Below are 15,434 nucleotides of genomic sequence, written 5' to 3' on the forward strand. Positions count from 1 at the left end.
GGGAGTGAGAGGGAATGAGGGAGGGAGTGGGGGGGGGGAGGGAGGGAGGGGGAGGGACAGAGAGAGTGAGTGTGAGAGTGAGAGAGTGAGTGATTGAGTGAGGGAGGGGGAGGGAGAGAGGGAGGGGGAGGGAGAGAGTGAGTGAGAGAGTGAGTGAGTGTGAATGAGTGAGAGAGAGGGAGTGGGAGGGAGGGGAGGGGGAGGGACAGAGAGAGTGAGTGAGAGGGAGTGAATGAGTGAGAGTGAATGAGTGAGTGGGAGGGAGGGAGTGGGAGGGAGGGAAGTGGGATACCGGCAGAGCGACGGTGCCGGGGCCGGGTGCAAGGAGTGCGGGCACCCGCAGGAGCACCCCCCCGGTGCAAAATAAAACTGCCAAAAATCACACTGAACGCTGTGCCTGGTCTGTGCTGTCCCCGCGAGCCCCCCACCCCCGAAATGGGGCTGGGACCCCCAAAGACCCCTCCCCATAAACATAAAACCCCTCAAAATGGGACAGAGACCCCTCCCCATGGGCCTGGGACCACCAGAAATGGGCCTGGGACCCCCAAAGACCCCTCCCCACGGGCCTGGGACCCCCAAAGACCCCTCCCCATGGGCCTGGGACCCCCAAAGACCCCTCCCCGTGGGCCCAGGCATGACAAAAAGAGACAGAACTCCAGGAAAACTCTCCTTGGAAACAACTCCCAGCATGGACAATCCCCCCGGTGCTCTCCTAGCCCGGGGGCCACCAAAACCCCCCCGAGGCCACCGGGGCAGTCCCTGAGGTAGGACATGCAGGGCTGGCCACATGCTGGGAAACGGGGAGGGGGACCCCCAGAAATGAGGAGGGGGCTCTTCCAGTTCATCCAGCCGGGAAAAGCAGCAGCAGCATCCGGAGGGGCTCGTCCGGGGGGGGTTCTGGTGGCCACAGCTGGATGGTGGCAACTGGGAAGTCTCTGCACCCCTCAGCTGGGCTGGCACCGTCCCCATGCCAGGGATTTGGGGGGGTCCTTGGTGCCCTGGCACTGGTGGCAATGTGGTGTGGCCAGCACTAGCCAGGGTGGGGCTCACCTGGTGGCCACAGCAGCGAGAGAAGCACTGGGAAGTCTCTGCGCCCCTCAGCTGGGCTGGCACCGTCCCCATGCCAGGGATTTGGGGTTCCCTGCCACCCTGGCGTGCGGCCAGGGATGCGGCCACCACTCGCCCAGGAGGGGGCTCGTCCAGGAGGGTTCTGGTGGCCACAGCAGCAGGAGAAGCGCTGGGAAGTCTCTGCCAGGGAACGTTCCAGCACCCCTCAGCCGGGCTGGCACCGTCCTTTGGGGGTCCCTGGCACGGCTGGCAATGGGGACGTGGCCCCCGCTAGCCCCGGGGCTCTGGGGTCAGTAGAAGTGCTTGCGGCTCTGCTCCTGCCACTTGTTGTAGAGGATGATGCCGATGACGATGGCGAAGACGAGGGCCACCAGCGAGAAGAAGACGATGAGGAACAGGGCCAGGCCGCTCATGGGCTCCAGCGGCGCCTCCACTGCGGGAACAGGGATTTTGGGGTTTGGGATTTGGGGATTTTGGGAATTTGGCATTTGGGGATGAGGAACAGGGCCAGGCCGCTCATGGGCTCCAGCGGCGCCTCCACTGCCGGAACAGGGATTTGGGGATTTTGGGATGAGAGTTTGGGGTGTGGGAGTGTGGGATTTTGGGACAGGAATTTGGCATTTGGGGATGAGGAACAGGGCCAGGCCGCTCATGGGCTCCAGCGGCGCCTCCACTGTGGGAACAGGGATTTGGGGATTTTGGGATGAGAGTTTGGGGTGTGGGAGTGTGGGATTTTGGGACAGGAGTTTGGCATTTGGGGATGAGGAACAGGGCCAGGCCGCTCATGGGCTCCAGCGGCGCCTCCATTGCGGGAACAGGGATTTTGGGGTTTGGGGGTTTTGGGATTTTGGGATTCTCAGATGGGATTTTGCCACTCACTTCCCGGCAGCCTCAGGTTGTCCACCACGGGCAGGAAAACTTCCCGATCCCGTTTCTCCTCCTCCGGTGTCCGCTCCACCGTCAGCTGGTACAGCTTCAGCGAGATGATGTCGTGGTTGTCTGCAAAAGAGCCCAAAAACTTTTTATTCCGGGCTCATCCCAAGGTTTTATTCCATGCTAATCCCCACGTGAACCCCCCAAATCCCCTTGGGAACCCCCCCGGACCCTCCAGGTTGTACCTGACAGGTCCCCGGTGACGGAGGACGTCCCAAAGTAGTAGCCCCGGGGCAGCCGCACGCCGGGCACGTCGATGCAATCCCGCCACTCGTGCTTGCCGTCGATGTCGATCAGCACCTGCCGAGGAACAGCCTGAGCCTGGCCCAGCGCTTAAAACTGGCTTAAAAGCTAAAACTGGGTTTAAAATTGAGGTTTAGACTCGGAGGATCTGCGGTTACAACTGGAGGGTTTGAAGGTTTTCGTGTTGGTAGGTGCTGGCGCTCAAGAGGACGCTGCGTTGGAGAGGAAGGCGTGGAAAAAAAATCCCAAATCCACTCTGGAATCCCAACTGGAAACCCCCAAATCCACTTGGGAATCCAACCTGGAGCCCTCAAATCCACTCAGGAATCCCAAATCCACTCGGGAATCCCACCTGGAGCCCCCAAACCTACCGTGAGCCTCTTGACGCCTGGAACCCCCAAGTCCATTCAGGAATTATACCTGGAACCCCCAAATCTACTTGGGAATCCAACCTGGAGCCCCCAAATCCCACCTGGAGCCCCCAGACTGACCGTGAGCCTCTTGACGTAGCGTATGACCAGGAAGGTGTCGCGGTTGAGGTTGCACACCATGGCGGTGCAGCTCTTGGGAACCTCAAAACCACTCAAGAATCCCACCTGGAGCCCCCAAATCCTCTTGGGAATCCCACCTGGAGCCCCCAAATCCCACCTGGAGGCCCCAGACTGACCGTGAGCCTCCTCTTGACGTAGCAGATGCCCAGGAAGGTGTCGTGGTTGAGGTTGCGCACCGTGGCGGTGCAGCACTCACGAACCCCAAACCCACTTGGGAATCCCACCTGGGACCTCCAAACCCACCCAGATCCCACCTGGAGCCCCCAAATCCCACCTGGAGCCCCCAGACTGACCGTGAGCCTCCTCTTGACGTAGCGGATGCCCAGGAAGGTGTCGTGGTTGAGGTTGCGCACCATGGCGGTGCAGCTCTTGGGAACCTCAAAACCACTCAAGAATCCCACCTGGAGCCCCAAATCCACTTGGGAATCCCACCTGGAGCCCCCAAATCCACTTGGGAATCCCACCTGGAGACCCCAAACCTACCGTGAGCCTCCTCTTGACGTAGCGGATGACCAGGAAGGTGTCGTGGTTGAGGTTGCGCACCATGGCGGTGCAGCCGCCCAGCTCGGTGGGGCGCCCGTCGCGGTCGTGGTCGTAGGTCAGCGAGCCGTTGTTCACCATGGCCGAGATGTAGGGGAACACGCGCTGCCCGGGGGGGAAAAGCTGGGGTTGGGATCCTGGAGGAGGTTTGGGATGGCGGGGAGACGCCGGGAAGGGGAGGTGGGGCAGGGCTGGAGTTGCTCGGTGGAAGAGCAGAGTGATCCCAAAGTTCTCCAACTGCGAGCCCAAAGGCCTTCAAGCAACGAGGGAACGATCCCAAAGTCCTCTAACCAACACAGGAATGACCCCAAGGTCCTTCACCCCACAGAGATCCGCTCAAAACAAATTGGGAATGACCCCAAAGTCCTTCACCCCACAGAGATCTGCTCAAAACAACACAGGAATGACCCCAAAGTCCTTCACCCCACAGAGATCTGCTCAAAACAACCTGGGAATGACCCCAAAGTCCTTCACCCCACAGAGATCTGCTCAAAACAACCTGGGAATGATCCCAAAGTCCTTCACCCCACAGAGATCTGCTCAAAACAATCTGGGAACAATCCCAAAGTCCTTCACCCCACAGAGATCTGCTCAAAACAACCTGGGAACAATCCCAAAGTCCTTCACCCCACAGAGATCTGCTCAAAACAACCTGGGAATGATCCCAAAGCCCTTCACCCCACAGAGATCTGCTCAAAACAAATTGGGAATGACCCCAAAGTCCTTCACCCCACAGAGATCCGCTCAAAACAAATTGGGAATGACCCCAAAGTCCTTCACCCCACAGAGATCTGCTCAAAACAACCTGGGAATGACCCCAAAGTCCTGCACCCCACAGAGATCTGCTCAAAACAACTTGGGAATGACCCCAAAGTCCTGCACCCCACAGAGATCTGCTCAAAACAACACAGGAATGACCCCAAAGTCCTTCATCCCACAGAAACCTGCCCAATGGAACACCAGAGTGATCCCAAAGTTCTCCAGCCATGATCCCAAAGTCCTTCACCCCACAGAGATCCGCTCAGAACAACCTGGGAATGATCCCAAACCCTTCACCCCACAGAGATCTGCTCAAAACAACCTGGGAACGATCCCAAAGTCCTCTAACCAACAGAGGAATGATCCCAACATCCTTCAAGCAACATGGGAAAGATCCCAAAGTTCTCCAACCAACGCGGGAATGATCCCGAAGTCCTTCACCCCACAGAGATCTGCTCAACACAACACTGGAATGACCCCAAAGTCTTTCAACCGACACTGGAATGATCCCAAAGTCCTTCATCCCAAATGATCTGCTCAGAAACCACCAGGACGACCCCAGACTCCATCCCTGGGGATCCCAAACCCCAAAAATCTCCTCAAAACCCACTGGGATGACCCCAAACTCCATCCACCCAGGATCATCTCCCACCGATCCGGCACCGAGCCCCCGTTCCATGCAGCCTCTCGTGGCTCCCCCAGGGATTCCTGGATCTGGGAACGGGGAATTCCTGGATCTGGGAATGGGGAATTCCAGGTGGGACAGCAGGAGGCAGTACCTGGTTTCCAGGGCTGTACCTCCTCTTCTGAGCCTGCCCTCCAGGATTAGCACAAAGCAAGAGAGAGCAACACAGTCACAGAGTCCAGCAGGACCCAAAATCCCGGAAAATTTCCCCCGGAACAGAGTCCAGCAGGGCCCAAAATCCTGGAATTTTTGCTTTTTCTCCTTTTTGGAGCTCTTTTTGGTCTTTGGAGCTCTTTTTGACCTTTTAGATCTCTTTTTGACCTATTTGGAGCCTCTATGTCTTTTTGGAGCTATTTTTGACCTTTTGGAGCTCCTTTTTTGAAGCTCTTTATGACCTTTTTGGAGCTCTTTTTGTCCTTCTGGAGTTCTTTTTGACCTTTTTGGAGATATTTTTGATTTTTTGGAGCTCAGCTCAAAAATTCTCTCCCAATTTCCCTGACGAAAAAAAATGTGGAATAGGAATGGGAAGAGGAAGAGAAGGAGGAGGAGGAAGGAGCTCTGAGGATGAAGAGCTGTGTGTGACACTGGTGGTTCTCACCTCCTGCTGCTTCTCCTCGTTGGGATACGTGTCCACGAACACTCCCAGCCCCAAGAAGTTGTCCTTGCTCCCAAAAACAGGTCCTGGAAGGGGAAAAGAAAAGTTGGGATAAGGTTGGGAAGCTCAGGGATGAAGTTTGTCACTTGTTTGGGAAAGCCCTCAAGGACCATCCAGTCCCATCCATGTGGATGATTTCCCTGAGTCCAGGATGCTCCAAGCCCTGTCCAAGGTGTCCCAGGTTTCCCCAAACCCTATCCAAGATATCCCAGGTGTCCCCAAACCCTATCCAAGGTGTCCCAGGTGTCCCCCAAACCCTGCCCAAGGTGTCCAAGATGTCTCCCAAGTCCAGGTTGCTCCAAGCCTTGTCCAAGGTGTCCCCAAGCCCTATCCAAGGTGTCCCAGGTGTTCCCAAGCCCTGTCCATGGTGTCCCCCAAACCCTGTCCAAGGTGTCCAAGATGTCTCCCAAGTCCAGGTTGCTCCAAGCCTTGTCCAAGGTGTCCCCAAGCCCTATCAAGGTGCCCCAGGTGTCCCCTAAACCCAAGGTGTCCCCCAAGCTCCAAGCCCTGTCCAAAGTGCCCAAGGTGTCCCCACAGCCCTGTCCAAGGTGTCCCCCAAAGTCCAGGTAGCTCCAAACCCTATTCAAGGTGTCCAAGATGTTCCCTGAGCCGTACCCAAGGTGTCCCAGGTGTCCCCAAACCCCATCCTAGGTGTTCCAGGTGTCCCCAAACCCCATCCAAGGTGTCCCACATGTCCCCAAACCCTGTCCCAGGTGTCCCCAAACCCCATCCCAGGTGTCCCAGGTGTCCCCAAGCCCTGTCCCAGGTGTCCCAGGTGTCCCCAAGCCCTGTCCCAGGTGTCCCAGGTGTCCCCAAGCCCTGTCCCAGGTGTCCCAGGTGTCCCCAAGCCCTTGTCCCGAGGCAGGGACGGCGTTTACCCGGCTGCATCCTGTCCTTGGTGTACCAGATGGCGAAACCATCCCCGTTGAGGTTCTTCTTGCCTTGCCCGTGGATCTTGAAGTGCACCTGCATCTCCCAGTCCCGCAGGTAACAGGGCTGGCAGAGAGCAGGAAAAGTGGGAAATTCGGGAATGCCTCATTCCCTAATTCCACGTCCACCACCCCCCAGGCTCCCTTCACTGAATCCTGGATAATTAATCCCAAAAAACATCGTTAATCCCAAAAAAACCATCGTTAATCCCATGAAATTCGTTGTCAGCCAAGGGTTGAACACTGAGGGAGTGACTCCAACAAAATCAGGGAAAGAAGCAGGAAAACCTCAGGAGCAGCTGCTAATTGCAATTATTAATTAGCTGCCAATTAATTCTGTGTTCTGCGGGAGTCACGGTGGCTTTTTGGGAGCTGGAGTTCCAAGGAAAAATCCAATTCCCACTCTGGAAATCCAATTCCCCCTTGGGGAATCCTGTTCCCACTTTGGGAATCCCGTTCCTAACCCTAACCCTGCCCCAATCCCAATCCTGACCCTCTCCCTCTCCTAACCCTGCCCCAATCCCAATCCTGACCCTCTCCCTCTCCTAACCCTGCTCCAATCCCAATCCTGACCCTCTCCCTCTCCTAACCCTGCCCCGGTCCCAGTCTTGATCCCGATCTTGATCCCAACTCTTTCCTGACACAATCCCAACCCAAATCCCAATTCTCTCGTCCATCCCACTGCACCCCATCCCAGGGATCCCATCCCATGGATCCCATCCCATCCCATCCCGGTGTCCCCTCAGACCCGACGCCCGCCTGTCCCAATCCCAGTCCTGTCCCTTTCCATTCCGGTGCCCTGTCCCGATCCCGATCCCCTCCTGTCCCGGTGCCCCCCGCTCACCACCCGGTTCCACACGGCTCCCTGCTTGCTCTGCACGTCGGGGGTGAGGCGGATGAACTGCGTCATGACCATGGCGTTGCCCAGCAGGTCCCAGAGTCCCGAGCTGGCCGAGCTCACACCTGCGGCCCACACGCACCGTCGGTACCGGACAGCGGCACGGGGCACCGGGCACCGTCCGCCAGCACCGCCCGCCCTCCCCGCTCACCCTGGTACGGTTTGGACAGCGAGTGCTCGCGTTTGAGGTGCTCCTCGGTCTGCTCGGCCGCCGTCCCGCCGAGCCGCAGCAGCACGGCCAGCAGGGCCAGCCCGGCCCGCCACCGGCCCGCCGCCGCCATCTTCCCCCGCCGCGCCGCGGCCCGCCCCGCGCGCCCATTGGCTGGCTCCCTCCGCTGTTCCCGCCCACGAGGCGAAGCACCAATGATGATTGGTTAAATGAGCTGTCTGTCAATTGGAGGTACGAGGGGTGATGGGTAATGTAGTTCCTGCGCCTGATGATGGCAGCCGCCACAGAGCTGGGTGACCTCCCTTCTCTCGGGTCCCGGTGCCACCCCCAGAGGTGCCGGTGCCACCCCGGGTCCAGTGACGTCACACGGGGCGTGTCCCTGCGCCCCCAGCAGCGTGACTCCCTCAGCGTGGGCGTGGTCCTTCCGGTGACGTCACCGCCCGGTTGCCCCCCAGGACCGCTTCTCCTGCTGCGGGGTGTGACGTCACATCAAAGCTGTCACCGAGGGGGTGCGGGGAGTGACCGGGGGCGTGGTCGTGTGGATGACGTCACACGGGGGGGTGTATCCCTGTAAGAGTTTGCTACACCACGTGGAGAGGGGAACGCGTGTCTGCGTGACGTAACCGCCGAGGGCGTGGCCTTTTACTTCTGAGGCGTGGCCAGATTGTCCCTCCGTGTGTGACGTCACATCTGGGCGTGACCTCATCGAACCCTCCAGGGCGTGCCCGTAGTGACGTCACCCTCGGCGGGGGGGGGCGTGGCCGCGCGGCGGCCGTTCGCCGAGGGGGCGTGCCCTCCGCGCGTGACGTCACCGCGCGGGCGCGTCCGCCCGTGCGTGACGCTCCCGCCAGTGCCCAACATGGCGGCGGGCGGCGGCGGCGGCGGCTGTGGGGGGAGCCCGCTCTCGCCGGGCCCGTTCCTGCCGCCGCTGCTGCTGCTGCTGCTGGCGCTGCCCGGCGGCGCCGTTCCCGCGGCCGACACCGTAGTGCTGGGGCTGCGCCTGGAGGAGAGCACCAAACCGGCGGCGGCGGCGGCGGCACCGGCGGGGGCGGCCGAGCGCGGGCCCATCCGCCTGACGGAAGGCAGCGAGGCCTTGCTGCGGCTCTACGGGCTGGGGCTGGGCCCCGGCGCCGCCGAGCGCGTGGCCTTCGCCGAGCTGCGGCCGGGCGGCAACGCCTCGAGCGGCAACGCCACGTGCCAGGAGCGCTCGCAGGACCTGGTGGTGCGGCCCGGGCCCGCCGAGCCCCGCGACACCTCGGCCCTGCTCCGGGTGCGGGTGCAGCCGCTGCGCAAGGACGAGAGGGCCAAGACCTACGTGCTGTGCTCGCAGCGCCGGCCCGGCCAGCCCTGGCTGCCGCACCAAGGGCCCGACGGGCACGTGGTGGTGCTGGAGGAGAAGAAGTCGCTGCTGCCGCTGTGGTTGCAGGTGATTCTGATCGCGGGCTTGTTGGTGCTGTCGGGGATGTTCAGCGGGCTCAATTTGGGGCTGATGGCGTTGGATCCCATGGAGCTGAGGATCGTGCAGAACTGCGGCACCGATAAGGAGAAGCGTTACGCCCGCAGGATCGAGCCCATCCGCAGGAAGGGGAACTACCTGCTCTGCTCGCTGCTGCTGGGCAACGTGCTGGTCAACACCACGCTGACCATCCTGCTGGACGACCTCATCGGCTCCGGCGTCGGCGCCGTGGTGGCCTCCACCATCGGCATCGTCATCTTCGGCGAGATCGTGCCGCAGGCGCTGTGCTCGCGGCACGGGCTGGCCGTGGGCGCCAACACCATCGTGGTCACCAAGTTCTTCATGCTGGTCACCTTCCCGCTGTCCTACCCCATCAGCAAGCTGCTGGACTGCGTCCTGGGCCAGGAGATCGGCACCGTCTACAACCGGGAGAAGCTGGTGGAGATGCTGAAGGTGACGGAGCCCTACAACGACCTGGTGAGGGAGGAGCTCAACATGATCCAGGGAGCGCTGGAGCTGCGCACCAAGACGGTGGAGGACGTGATGACCCCGCTGCAGAACTGCTTCATGATCAACAGCGACGCCATCCTGGACTTCAACACCATGTCGGAGATCATGGAGAGCGGCTACACGCGCATCCCGGTCTACGAGGACGAGAGGTCCAACATCATGGACATCCTCTACGTCAAGGACCTGGCCTTCGTGGACCCCGACGACTGCACGCCCCTCAAGACCATCACCAAGTTCTACAACCACCCCGTGCACGTGGTGTTCCACGACACCAAGCTGGACGCCATGCTGGAGGAGTTCAAGAAGGGTGAGGAGGGGCTGGTGGAGGTGCTGGAAGGAAAATTCCAGAGGGTTTTGGTCTGCAGGGCTGGAGCTGGCCGTGCCAGAGTGGCCACAAAACCAAGGGGACAAGTGACAGCTCGGGGACAGGCAGGAGGTCGCCAAATTTAAGGTCCCTTCCAACCCCAACCGTTCCCTGATTCCGTGTGCTGGTTCAGGTGGGATTTTGGGAAGGAAGGTCCCAACATTTGGGGGTTTTGTTCTCCTGCGTTTGGAGCTTTCCCATGCCAGGAATGTTTTCCTTGTTTTTAATGCTCAGCCCCAGAAGTTTTTGGAGAAGCGCTGGAAAATCTCTGGGCTCCTTGGATTTGGGTTTTGGTTCCTGGCAACAGCCAGGGCTGCCAGAGCCAGCTCCATCCTCATCCTCACTCTGCTTCCCAAAAATCAGCAGCAGGAGGAGGAAGGGGATGAAGGAAAGCTCCCAGGTGGGATTTGCCCTTTTGGGGATCTTTTCCCAAGGTTTTCCAGCCTGACCCCACAATTCCTTTGGGATGAAGGAAAGCTCCCAGCTGTGACCTCAAGCTCAGCTCCTGCAGGAGGCTCAGCCTGAGCTTTGTGCCACATTCCAGGGACATTTAGGGATTCCTAAACCCCATCCAGGGGTGATTTAGGGATTCCTAAACCCCATCCAGGGACATTTAGGCATTCCTAAACCCCATCCAGGGGTGATTTAGGCATTCCTAAACCCCATCCAGGGACATTTAGGCATTCCTAAACCCCATCCAGGGGTGATTTAGGCATTCCTAAACCCCATCCAGGGACATTTAGGGATTCCTAAACCCCATCCAGGGACATTTAGGGATTCCTAAACCCCATCCAGGGACATTTAGGGATTCCTAAACCCCATCCAGGGACAATTAGGGATTCCTAAACCCCTCCAGGCGTGGGGGAACATCTGGGAGAGGCTGTCCCAGTCCAGCCCAGTTCCCAAAAGCCGTGAGTGCTGAGCTGCTGCTGGGGTTGGGCTTGTCCTGGCAGCTGGCAGAGGCTTTCCCTGCCCCGATCCCGATTAAGGGATTTAAGCTCCCTCCCTCCCTCCCTCCCTCCCTCCCTCCTTCCTTCCTTCTTTCCTTCCTTCCGGGCACAAATCCCAGCCCTGTTATTTTTCCACCGCCGGCTCAGGAGCCGGGAATTTGCGGGGTTGGGGTTTTGGAGGTGAGCCCCGTAAATTCCTGGTGGGTTCAGGACCTCCTTGACCCGGTCGGGAGCCGGATCAGAGGCAGGAGAGGGAATAATTAAGTGGTTGTGCTAATTGTGGGGTTTGAGCTGTGCCCCAGGGCTGTGGGGATGTCACAGGTGCTGCCCTCGGGGTGACAGTTCCTTCCCAACTCGAGGATTTGAGTGGGGAATTTCCCTCTGGAGCTGGGAATGTTCACCTGGAGAAGGATCCAGGGAGAGCTGGGAATGTTCCTCTGGAGAAGGGAAGGATCCAAGGAGAGCTCAGAACCCTCCAGGAGAGCTGGAGAAGGACTGGGGCTCCCTCCCTCCCTCCCTCCTTCCTTCCTTCTTTCCTTCCTTCCGGGCACAAATCCCAGCCCTGTTATTTTTCCACCGCCGGCTCAGGAGCCGGGAATTTGCGGGGTTGGGGTTTTGGAGGTGAGCCCCGTAAATTCCTGGTGGGTTCAGGACCTCCTTGACCCGGTCGGGAGCCGGATCAGAGGCAGGAGAGGGAATAATTAAGTGGTTGTGCTAATTGTGGGGTTTGAGCTGTGCCCCAGGGCTGTGGGGATGTCACAGGTGCTGCCCTCGGGGTGACACTCGAGGATTTGAGTGGGGAATTTCCCTCTGGAGCTGGGAATGTTCACCTGGAGAAGGATCCAGGGAGAGCTGGGAATGTTCCTCTGGAGAAGGGAAGGATCCAAGGAGAGCTCAGAACCCTCCAGGAGAGCTGGAGAAGGACTGGGGACAAGGGATGGAGAGACAGGACACAGGGAATGGCTTCCAAATGGAAAAATAGGGATTTTAGTGGGATTTTTTGGGAAGGAGTTCCTGGCTGGGATGGAATTCCCAGAGCAGCTGGGACCCCTGGAAGCGTCCAAGACCGGGTTGGAGCCACCTGGGACAGTGGAAAGTGTGGGACCCATGGTAGGACCAGCTTTGGGGTTCCCTCCAACCCAAACCATTCCTTGGCTCCCTGTGGAGATTTAGGTGGGATTTTGGGAAGAAATAATTGGGTGAGGGGCTGGAATTCCCAGAGAAGCTGTGGCTGGAGGTGTCCTCAAGGCCAGATTGGAGCCACCTGGGACAGTGGGAGGTGTAGGGTCTTCCCAACCATTCCAGGATTCCATGGGGAGCTCTGCTGTCCCCCAGGATGGCTCTGGGGACACTGATGGGGTTTGGAACCTCCAGAATGTCCCATTCCTGGTGGCATCTCCAACCCAGGGATCCCTGGAAGTGTCCCCAAGGCCAGGCTGGAGCCACCAGGTTCAGAGGGACTGGAGGAGCCCTAAGGTCCCTCCCAGCCACTCCAGAATTCCATGAACACCCCGATGGGACCTCCCTGTCCCTCTGGCTGTTGTTCCCCCACCCCATTTTGGGTTCCTGGGGTGTGTCACCCCCTTGGTGACCCCAGCCTGGCCTCCCTGGTGCCCTTTGGCCATGTTTGCTCTGCCACAGCCACTCCCTGTGCCGCTCATCCTGACTCACCTGTCCCACCTCGCCTGTCCCCACCTGTCCCCACCCCACCCAAGGTGGCCCCGTGAGAAATGAAATTGTTTCTTCAGCCCTCCAGGCACCAACTTTCCCCAGAGCTGTGGGAGGAGGGAAAAGGAGATCTGGGATCCCCTAAAATCCCAGATTTTCCTAATCAGCTCAAATTTCCCTAAAATCAGCTTTTCCTGAGTGAGCAGGAGCTGGTGGAGGCTGGAATTAAAGAGTGGAGAAGGTCAGGGAGGGAAGGTTTGGGGGGGAGATGGAGTGGGACACGGTGGGGACACTCAGGAGGGGGAAAGGGAATTCCTGGTGGTGACAGTGACATCCCTGGAATGCCAGGCCCATGCCACAGCCCAAGGTGCCTTCAGCCTCACGGCACCCTTCCTCTTCTCCAGCTTTAATGGGGTTAATTAGTGTCATTACTTTGGGAGGCTTAATTAGTGTCATTACCCTGGGAGGGAGCCCAGCCCAAGGGCTCGTTTAGGTTTTAATGAGTTTATTGCTCCAGGGAGGGACGGGATGGGCTGGGACATCCTGGGGACATGGAAGGGTGGGGACATCCCATGGCTGGGACATCTTGGGAACATCCCTGGGCATCGTGGGGGGCTGTCCCATTCCAAGACCCCCCGTGTCCACAGGGAAGTCCCACCTGGCCATCGTGCAGAAGGTGAACAACGAGGGCGAGGGCGACCCCTTCTACGAGGTGCTGGGGCTGGTGACGCTCGAGGACGTCATCGAGGAGATCATCAAGTCGGAGATCCTGGACGAGTCCGACACCTACAGTAGGTTTTGGGGCTCCCCCCTCCCCAAAACCCCATTTTAGGGGGTTCCTCGTGGTCCCCCTGGAGGTGACCCCGCTGTTCCCCGCAGTTGACAACCGCAGCAGGAAGAGGGTGTGCAACCAGAAGAACCGACGGGACTTCTCGGCCTTCAAGGACCCCGACAACGAGCTGAAGGTCAAGGTGTCACCTCAGCTCCTGCTGGCCGCCCACCGCTTCCTGTCCACCGGTCAGTTTGGATGTGCCAGGGCTGGGACGTCCTGGGGACATCCCATGGCTGGGACATCCCAGGGTTTGGGACGTCCTGGGGACATCCCATGGCTGGGACATCTTGGGAACTGGAGGATCTTGGAGCTGGAGGAGCTCACAAAGTCCTTGTGTCCCCTCTGGTCACTTCAAGCAGAAATTTTGGCTCTTGTCCCACTTTTTGTTGTGTCCATCCCACCCAAAATGGGAGGGGACAAGGTTGGGGATGGGTGTCCTGGTCCCTTGGGTTTTGATGGCTTCTTTGGGACCTCTGGGATGGACATCCTGGCCCTTTGGAGTCCTCCAGGATGGACATTCCAACCCCAAGGGTCTCCTAGACCACCCCAGGGTGGGAATTCCAGCCCTTTGGGTTCCTTGACCATCCCAGGATGGGAATCCTGGTCCCAAGGGTCTCCTAGACCATCCCAGGATGGACATCCACTTCCACCTGGAGGGATTAAAACCACCTCTGACCTTCTCCCTCCTCTCCAGAGGTGACCCTCTTCACCCCCAACTTCATCTCGGAGAAGATCCTGCTGCGGCTCCTCAAATACTCCGACGTCATCCAGGAGCTCAAGTTCGACGAGGAGAACAAGAAATCCCCGCGGCACTTCCTGTACAGCAAGAACAAACCGGCCGACTACTTCATCCTCATCCTGCAGGTGAGGGCAGCTCCTGAGGCACCTCAGCCCCTGGGCTGGGGGGAGTTCCTGAGGGGCCTTTGGGGTTTGGACAGTTCCCCTGGGATCTCATCCCTTGGGATCTGGACGTGGATCGACGTTGTTCTTCTGCAGGGCAAGGTGGAGGTGGAGGCTGGCAAGGAGTGCATGAAGTTCGAGGCAGGAGCCTTTTCCTACTACGGGGTGATGGCCCTGAGTCCTCCTCCTGGATCTGGTGAGCATCTCCAGAACCTTCCAGGGGCCCCTGGGTCAGAGCTGCCACCAGGAGATTCCCGAGGTTGCAAACCCCACTGATGTCCTGGGGACAGCAGAGCTCCCCATGGAATCCTGGAGTAGTTGGAAGGGACCTTAGGGCTCCATGGGCAGGGACATCTCCCACTGTCCGTGGTGGCTCCAGCCTGGCCCTGGGGACACTTCCAGTGACCCTTGGGTCAGAGCTGCCCTGGGAACAGGAGATTCCAGAGGCTCCAAACCCTGCTGGTGCTCTGGATGAGCAGCTCCGTGCCCGAGTGGCCGATTTGGGGTTATTGGGATTCTTGTTAAACCTCCCTTTTTAGGAAGAGTTTAACTTCTGGAATCCCACCCTGGAACTAAACCTAAACCTAAACCTCCATGAGTCAATTCCAGAACTCCAAAGAACTCTGCCTTCAGAACGGGGCAAAAAACCCAAATTAAGGGGATGAGCTCTTCAGAAATGGTCAATGGGTAGAAAAACCAGGATGGGGAATGTTGGGAAAGACCAGAGGACGATCCCGACCCTTCCTAACCCCACAGAGATCCGTTCCCCGTCCCACATGAGCGGCCTGAACCGCTCGGCCTCGCTGAGCTACCACGAGCGCTCGGACTCGGGCTCGTCGCCGGTGAGCGGCAGCAACAACCAGCTCAACGCCGGCGGCGCCCAGTACGTGGCCGACTTCAGCGTCCGCGCCCTCACCGACCTCCAGTTCGTCAAGGTGAGCGTTCCCGGCCGGAATGGGGCTGGGAAAACCCTTTGGGATGGGATTCCTGGCCTGTCAGGGATGGGAGGAACCTTTGGGATGGGATTCCTGACCCATCAGGGATGGGAGGAACCTTTGCGATGGAATTCCCAAACCATCAGGGATGGGAGAATCCTTTGGGATGGGATTCCTGACCCATCAGGGATGGGAGGAACCTTTGGGAAGGGATTCCTGACCCGTCAGGGATGGGAGGAACCTTTGGGATGGGATTCCTGACCCGTCAGGGATGGGAGGAACCTTTGGGATGGGATTCCTGACCCATCAGGGATGGAAGGAACCTTTGGGATGGGATTCCCAAACCATCAGGGATGGGAAAACCCTTTGGGATGGGATTCCCAAACCAT

General features: G+C 59.0%; 2 protein-coding genes across 3 annotated transcripts in view; one reads left to right on the top strand and one right to left on the bottom strand.

Moving 5' to 3' along the window:
* Nucleotides 1–654: 654 nt before the first annotated feature.
* Nucleotides 655–7,582, bottom strand: LMAN2L (lectin, mannose binding 2 like). 2 transcript variants are annotated; one of them, XM_041404622.1, is made up of 9 exons: nucleotides 7,413–7,582; nucleotides 7,208–7,326; nucleotides 6,313–6,430; nucleotides 5,378–5,460; nucleotides 4,874–4,906; nucleotides 3,279–3,440; nucleotides 2,187–2,301; nucleotides 1,948–2,067; nucleotides 655–1,501 (listed from the first exon to the last, which is right to left on the bottom strand). In XM_041404622.1, the coding sequence occupies exons 1-9, from the start codon at nucleotides 7,540–7,542 to the stop codon at nucleotides 1,359–1,361; spliced, it is 1,023 nt and encodes a 340-aa protein (XP_041260556.1). In that variant the 5' UTR covers nucleotides 7,543–7,582; the 3' UTR covers nucleotides 655–1,358. The 2 variants fall into 2 exon arrangements, with proteins under 2 accessions (XP_041260556.1, XP_041260557.1); XM_041404623.1 differs by lacking the exon at nucleotides 4,874–4,906 and having other exon boundaries at nucleotides 7,413–7,572.
* Nucleotides 7,583–7,716: 134 nt separating this feature from the next.
* CNNM4 (cyclin and CBS domain divalent metal cation transport mediator 4) overlaps nucleotides 7,717–15,434 on the top strand; it is an 11,117-nt gene continuing 3,399 nt past the window's right edge. The window contains exons 1-6 of the mRNA XM_041404618.1: nucleotides 7,717–9,703; nucleotides 13,026–13,169; nucleotides 13,258–13,395; nucleotides 13,905–14,074; nucleotides 14,207–14,306; nucleotides 14,867–15,045. Coding sequence (XP_041260552.1) covers nucleotides 8,290–9,703; nucleotides 13,026–13,169; nucleotides 13,258–13,395; nucleotides 13,905–14,074; nucleotides 14,207–14,306; nucleotides 14,867–15,045 — 2,145 coding nt within the window. The 5' untranslated portion in view covers nucleotides 7,717–8,289. The remainder of the gene's footprint in view (nucleotides 9,704–13,025; nucleotides 13,170–13,257; nucleotides 13,396–13,904; nucleotides 14,075–14,206; nucleotides 14,307–14,866; nucleotides 15,046–15,434) is intronic.

Source organism: Onychostruthus taczanowskii, unplaced genomic scaffold (genome assembly GCF_017590055.1).
Source record: "Onychostruthus taczanowskii isolate IOZ18803 unplaced genomic scaffold, ASM1759005v1 scaffold217, whole genome shotgun sequence".
Classification (NCBI taxonomy): domain Eukaryota; kingdom Metazoa; phylum Chordata; class Aves; order Passeriformes; family Passeridae; genus Onychostruthus; species Onychostruthus taczanowskii.